The sequence below is a fragment of the Nannospalax galili genome, unplaced genomic scaffold (assembly GCF_000622305.1).
Source record: "Nannospalax galili isolate Female #2095 unplaced genomic scaffold, S.galili_v1.0 scaffold889, whole genome shotgun sequence".
Taxonomy (NCBI): domain Eukaryota; kingdom Metazoa; phylum Chordata; class Mammalia; order Rodentia; family Spalacidae; genus Nannospalax; species Nannospalax galili.
Window position 1 is genome coordinate 144,978 of NW_008360167.1, and position 7,599 is coordinate 152,576.

A 7,599-nucleotide genomic window follows, 5' to 3' on the forward strand; every position below is an offset into this window, starting at 1 on the left:
TTTCTTTAATTTTGGGAAATTTTCTTCCACGATTCTGTTGAAGATCTGGTCCATGCCATTATCTTGAGATTCTTCTCCTTCCTGTATGCCTATGATTTGTCAGTTTGGTCTTTTTATGGTGTCGCACAATTCCTGCATACTCCATTCTTCTGCTTTCTTAAACTTTTCATAATCTTTGCTTGAGTGGTCTAGTTTGTCCACTTTATCTTCCAGTCTTGATATTCTGTTTTCCATTTCATTCATCCTATTGGTGAGGCTTTCTCCTGTCATTTCTAATTGGCTTACTGAGTGTTTCACTTCCTTTTTCATTTCAGCCTGAGTATTCTTCAATATTTCCAACTTTTTTCTGAATTCATTCAGAAGTTTATCCCTATCTTCCTTCAGTTCTTTGATTTCTTTGTGTGTTCTTTAAATTCCTTGAATTCTTTTATCATGTTTATAACTATTCTTTTGACTTCCATGTCCTGGGGTTCTCATTGTACTCCTCTGGAGGACTATTGGAACTTGGTGAGGATATATTATTTTGGTTTTTCATGTTATTATTTTTTCTCTATGACTTTGACATTTGAATTTCTTTCATAGTTTCTGATTCTCATGTGAGATTCAAGCCTTCTTTTGTTGAGTTTGGGTCTAGTTCTTTTTGTAAACTTTATGTGCCTTTATGGTTTACTTTTTGGCCATGAAAAGCTGGTTCTTCTAAGCTTCCAGTTCTCTTTTGATTTTATATTTGAGTGGCCAAATTGCTTTTGTTTCAGGAGTTTCCACAGAGGCCCATGTGAGAAAAGGCTCAAATATTCTCAGGCTTTCTCCTAAGGTCTGGATTCCTCCAGGAAAGATGGTGCCCTCAGGATTTGGGAGTATGGGTTGGCCTGGGAGCAGGGCCCAGGATAGATGCTGGTCTCAGCAAGCTGGTGGCTGTGGCACCCAGGGAAATAAAAGGAGGTGAGGGCAGGACCAGGCCCAGAGGGTTCCTGGGAGCCACAGGGAGGAACTGGTTTGGTCTGGATGCAAAGGGTCAGGAAGCAGTGGTGGCTCCAGTCAGAGAGGTTAGCCCTGGTGCAAAGGGAGGTGGGGGTGGGAAGAGGCCCCTAGAGCTCCTGGGGACTACTGGGAAGAGCTGGTTTGGTCTAGATGCAAAGGATCAGGAAGCATTGATTATTCTGGGCCTAGAGGTCAGTCCAGGAGTCTGCAGTTTCAAGGCAAGATATGGGCTAGTACCCAGACTAGGAGGGGAGCTGGGAGAGTGAATGAGGCTGGAGGAGTCAAGGCACAGTGGGCACTTCTGGACTTACCCTGGAAAGGTGCTGGCACCAGGACACTGGAGGCTATGTAACCCAGGAAGGCAAATGGAGGTGAGGGTGGGACCAGGCCCAGAGGGCTCCTGGGGACTGCAGTGTGTACCTGGGTTGGTCTGGATGCAAAGGATCAGGAAGCAATGGTGGCTCTGGGCCCAGAGGTTAGCCCCGGTGTCTGGGATGCCAAGACAAGAAATGGGCCTGTACCCAGGCTAGGAGGAGAGAGGTGGCAGGGGAGCTGGGAGGGTGAAAGATGCTGGGGGAGTCAAGGCACAGTGGGCATCACTGGACTTACCCAGGAAAGGTGCTGGCACCAGAATGCCAGAAGCTGTACAGCACAGGGTAGCAAAGGCCATGTTTATATTCTTTATATAACTGTATATGCTTATATACGTATTTTTAAATTTAAGAAAATGTTGATGAAGCTGTTCAAGAAAAGAGAAAAATGTAAGTCAGTTTTACTTATTATAAAACAAAGTTTGGTAATCTGCTAATTGAAGACTCTGAGGCAGTGTGCTCTCTGGGGATCAGCTGTGAGCTAAGAATAGGCACTGACTCTTTATGCTTTCATGAGAAAGACTGAGTATCATCCAGGAATGAAGACTTCTGTACTGTCAAGGATCAGCGTCAGGGCTGGAGAAAGAGCTTAGTGGTTAAGAGCACATTCTACTCATCTAGAGGTCCTAGCACCACGTGGTGGATCACAATATTTGAACTCCATTTCTAGAGGATCTGACATCTTCTTCTGTGTGCTGGCCCCTGGGGGCACTACACACACTGACATACGCAGACAAAACCTTATCCACATAAAATATAAAAATCATAAAATCTTTTTAAGAATCAGAGCCCATGAACTTTTAAAATCCTTCTTTCAAATTCTGTTTTTGATACAAAGTATTATTTGCTTATTATAGACATCATTTGTGAATTATGAAGTCACTTACTAATATAAATAAATATTTTGTTTTTAATGAGACTAACAGTGGCTTATTACTAAAAATAAAACAAGGAACATCAAATAAACCCCCCATTCCCTGTAATCTTACTGTCCAAAGACACCTCTTACTTTTGAGAATCTAGTAAAGCAACATGAAGAACATCAAAATATCAAAATTAATTCAAGATTGTTTTTAAAACTAATAAACAGTATGTGGCACATTTCAAGTCAGTGGAGATTTTGAATTTTTCCTTTTCAATAAATTTCATTTAGACAAGTGGCTATTATTTGGGAGAAAACAGCTTGTTTTAAACCTTACTCTGAAGTACCACATAAATTTCAAACATATTAAAGATTTATTAAACTTATAAATTAATGATAAAATATTAGAAATTTAAAAAGGGAAAAGGATAACTAAACTTACTTGAACAATATACAAAACTTTCATTATCTCTAAATGATAAAATGTGATTAAATTATAGGTAACTTACAAAAGAAAACAAGATGGGAAAGAAATGACAACACATGAGAGAGTCAATTCTTTTTTAATATCTTATTTATTTTTATGTGTATGAGTGTTTTGCTTACATGTATTTAAGTGCACCATGTGCAGCATGCAATGGCCACAGGGGCCTGAAGAGGGCGTGGAATCCCCTGGGACTAGAGTTACAGACAGTTGGTAACTGCCATGTGAGTGCTGAAAACCGAACTCAGGTCCTCTGCAAGAGCAGCCAGTACTCTTTGTTGAGCCATCTCTCCAGCCCCAAAGACTCAATTCTGTAATAATTTTTTTAAGATATTTATTTTTAATTATGTGTATGGATGTGTATCCGAGTGTGGGTATCTGCACATGAATGCAGATGACCTCAGAGGCAAGAAGGTGTTAGATCCCCTGGAACTGGAGTTATAAGTGATTGTGAGCTGGGAACTGAACCTGGATCCTCTGAAAGAACTACCTCTCCAATCCCCAATTTTGTAATAATATTAATAAAAAGTATGATTGCAACAACATGGCAGATATACAAACAGCTCTTTATAGGAGAATAAATACTTATTTTCTTAATGAGAAAAGCATCAACAAATATTACTCTATTAGTACTTAAAGAATCTATAGCCTATATTTTATTACTATTTTGAAAATTTTCAGCACAATAAGAAAATGGAAAGAACCAGTGGGGCAGTGTTTAGTCTTTTAGGGACAGAATACAACTGGAAGATTCTGCATGGAACTCCAAGAATGTCTTGGAATTTCTAGATTTAATTTATAAGATATAATACTGTATCCTCATTATGAATGTATTTTAACTTTAGCATATAAGTATTGTTTTATATATATATATAGAGAGAGAGAGAGAAACCAGCAATTGTTCAAAATATGTTGTGAATATTCTCATGCTTTACAGTTTTGCCTCAATCACAATGAAACTCAGATTATTGTTAAAAAGAACTCTCCCCTCTTTCTTAACACTAAATCCAGGCTCTTGCAGATCTTTCATAATTTCTGCTTTAAGATCTGGTGGTGCTGTTGTGCTGAAGTTACAGGTTTCTGTCAAAAAATCCCAAAGCAGGTCTCCATTTTCATCACCATCAATAAAACAGTCAGTAATGTCCATAGTAGACAGAAGGTCATGACACTCATACTTAATCCCCAGGCTGTCCAGCATCTGAGTGACATCAGACGATGTGACATACTGGCAGAGGTCATCCTTGGGTAGGCGGGATCCATACTTTTTCCATAGCTTGGACCAGCCGCTAGTCCCTGTGCAATAGAACAAATTTCATGTTCTTGTTATTCTTTCTTTCATTTACCTTCTGCCTGTCAGCATTTAGAATAGACCAGTGAGCAAAAGAATATTCATACCTTTTGTGGAGCTCAAATGAAGTAACACAACAGAAACAAGGAAGAGATTAAATAAATAACATGTATGACATGATATGAAGTATAAGTGAAAACCAGAACAAAGCACACAAAGGGTCAGAGACCTTGAAGCACTGTTGTTTTATCTATGGTGATCACAAAAAGCTGTTGAATATGATGATATCTATGCACAGTCCTGACAGAAGCCATCTAGATATCAGATGTACATTAACCCAGATGAAGTAAATGCAAGGCTGGTATATTTACAAACTGACCAGGAAGCCAGGGCAACTGGAGTTGAGTGAGAAAGGGGGAGAATAGAAAAATATGTCACTGATATATTTTAAAATATTTTATTATTTTTATTATATGTGCACGAGTGTTATGCCTGCATGTAGGAAAGTGCACCCATATCGTGCAATGCCTACAGAGGTCAGAAGAGGCTGCCGGATCCCCTGGGACTGGAGTTACAGACAGTTGTCAGCTGCCATGTGGGTGCTGGGATTTGAACCCAGGTCTTCTGCAAGAACAGTGTTGTTAACTGCTGAGCCATCTCTGCAGTCCCATCCCTGATATATTTTAACAAATTTCAAACAGTTTCAAGGGCCTGGAGAGATGGTTCAGTGGCTAAGAACCCTTGTTGCTCTTCCAGCGAATCTCAGTTCGATTCACAGCATCCACATGGCAGCTAACAACTACCTGCACCCACATCGTACACGTATAGACATCAGGCACACATAGATACACATAAAATAAATTAAATAAATATTTCTTAAAAAACAAAATTCAAATACTTTGCTCTTATTTCTTTTCTTTTTCATCTCTAAATCAATTTCCTTTATCCTCATAATCAGTAACTTCTGCCAGTCAGTACCAAGTGAACATTTACTGAGTTGAACTGGTTATATAATAGGTGTTTAGGAAAAGGTTCTTTTGACTGACTGTGAAACCTCCTTGTTTAATTCTGATTTCAAAATCTCTTTCTTAATTCATTTTACTTGTTTACCCTACATTATTGCTATCCCTATATGCAACATAGATGTTCATATGCACATCAGAATGCATGAGTTTTTCACTGAGCCTTTTAATCCAGTTTATACCCATCTGCAAACACATAGAAGTGTCTGTGTTCTGTATGTAGCCACTCTGAGATGAAGCTTTCTCATTGTTTGGATGGGCTTTCAGAACTATTAGAGTTCTGATATGACCACATAAAAGCAAACACCTATTCAGTTCAACTAAAATTTGTGCTGAGCATCTTCTATATGCTCAAGGATTCACAAAGGTACAGGGATAAACTGAGAGGGAAAGACCCTCTCTCTAAGAACTCTCTTGAGTTCCCTATGAGCTTCTGATAGGAAAAGCAGGAAAGCCTGAGGGGGCTTGGTGATGGAAGTTGTAGTCGTTTCAGCCATGTTCTAGTGGTTTAAACAAGAGACAGTAGGACTGAGGAATCCAGGAACATTTCAGTTAAACTAAGTTGATAATGGCCAACATATTTCACAGTACTTTCTTTTTTAAAAAAAATATTTTATTTATTATTTAGTATCATTTTTTATCTTATGTGTATGAGTGTTTTCCCTACACGTATGTAAGGGCATCCATGTCATACAATGCCCATGAAGGCCAGAGAGGGCATCAGATCCCCCTGGAAATGGAGTTACAGATGGTTGTCAGCTGCCATGTGGGGGCTTGGGACCAAAGCCTGATCCTCTGCAAGAACAGTCAGTGCTTTTATCCGCTGAGCCATCTCTCCAGTCCCTGTTTCTCTTTTCAAGTAAAGCATCTTTAAAAATAAAGCAAACTATATTAGGGAAGGTACATTTTTTATGTTGTTAATTTACCTGTAGCTTATTTAGTATTTCCGATAAAAACAAGAAAAATATTTGAAATATTTTTATTGATAGTAAACAGAAAAATAGAAAGTTAAAATTAGAATATAAAAAATGCATGTTCTCCTTTTGCCCAGCGGCTCTTCTAAGAAGAAACTGGTGTGTAATTTCTCCTCCATAGTAAACAATATTTCATAAGTTGCAGTGGCTATGGGAAGAGGTCATCTGAGCTCCAGTTCACTATACTGACCACTGTTAGCTGCGCATTGTCATTTCCAGGAACGATATCTATGAACAGTGTTTTCTTCTTTAGAGCAACAGTTTCCTATTCTATAATTAACAATAAAAACTTATGAACTACTATAAAATGAAAAAAAATATTCCATCTAAAATACACTGACTGAATAATTTTCTGGCTTAAAATACATTTTTGAAAAGCTTCTTGTTTGGCTGGAGAGATAGCTCAGCGGGAAGAACAGGGCTGTTCTTGCAGAAGACTCGGGCTCAAATCCTAGGACCCACATGGCAGCTAATTGTCTGTAACTGTAGTTCCAGGGGATCTGACAGCCTCTTCTCTCCTCGGCAGGCACTGAATGACGTGGGTGCGCTTACATACATGCAGGCAATACACGCATACACATAAAATAAAAATAATCAATAAAATACTTTTTAAAAGCTACTTGCTGTCTTTAATAGTTTTATTTTTTCCTTATGAAAAAAATACATAGTATATATGGATCACATATGTGAATGAATATAAATAATATGGGTATAATTATCTATAAATAGCCTAAAATTAACTAAGTCTCAGGAAAAGTTCAGCTAGGCCAGAGATGCTTCAGCACTCTTGTTCCCTGTGTCCTTGTGCCTTTTCCTGGGCTGATTCTAATTATCAAAGTTCTTTATATCAATAATCCATAGATCATATTAACTTTTCATTTTGCAGCCAGCAGAATGCTGTGTCTATAAAGGGACTTGATCAAGTCTCAGATGCACATAGAATACTCATGCTATTTTCTAAACCTTAAGATTTTTTTTTTCTTATTGATAGACGCCTACACAATGATGCCTCTACCAATTGAATATTTACTGAAAATGTCTGATCCACTCAGAGAATAGAACTGTTATTTTTAAAGAATTTATTTATTTTTATCTTCTGTGTATGAATGTTTTGCCTGCATGTATGTGAGTGCACTTTGTGCATGCCAAGAAGCCAGAAGAGGGTGTCAGCTCTACTAGAACTGGAGTTAAAGATGATTATTAGATACCATGTGAACCCAGGTGCTCTGGGAGAGCATAAGCGCTCATAACCTCTGAGCCAGCTCTCCATCCCCTAAAGTTGCTGTTGGTATGAAATAGCTCAGTTCTGGATGGATTTCTGTCTAGAATATCCTTTCTGCCTTATTGATGCAGAGCATCAAAAGTAGACTTCCTACAATGTTGAAAACTAAGTTTACTATTTTAAAGATTATTTATTTAATAACCACCTACTTAGAAGAAGCATTTCATTACATCAGCATTGACATATTCAGTAACAGTTTTCTGAGCTAGGATGCATCTTTTACAAAATTCGCTGTACATTTTTAGGTTTACAGTTGAATTATTACAGTTATACAATACTGTATCCAGTATAAATCCTATAAGACATAAAATTAAATGAGGTTTTAACCTTTAAAA

General features: G+C 38.0%; 1 protein-coding gene across 1 annotated transcript in view; it reads right to left on the reverse strand.

Moving 5' to 3' along the window:
- Positions 1-2,770: 2,770 nt before the first annotated feature.
- Positions 2,771-7,599, reverse strand: part of Hnmt (histamine N-methyltransferase) — a 29,239-nt gene continuing 24,410 nt past the window's right edge. The window contains exon 6 of the mRNA XM_008824164.3: positions 2,771-3,991. Within this exon, the coding sequence (XP_008822386.1) occupies positions 3,630-3,991 (362 nt within the window). The 3' untranslated portion in view covers positions 2,771-3,629. The remainder of the gene's footprint in view (positions 3,992-7,599) is intronic.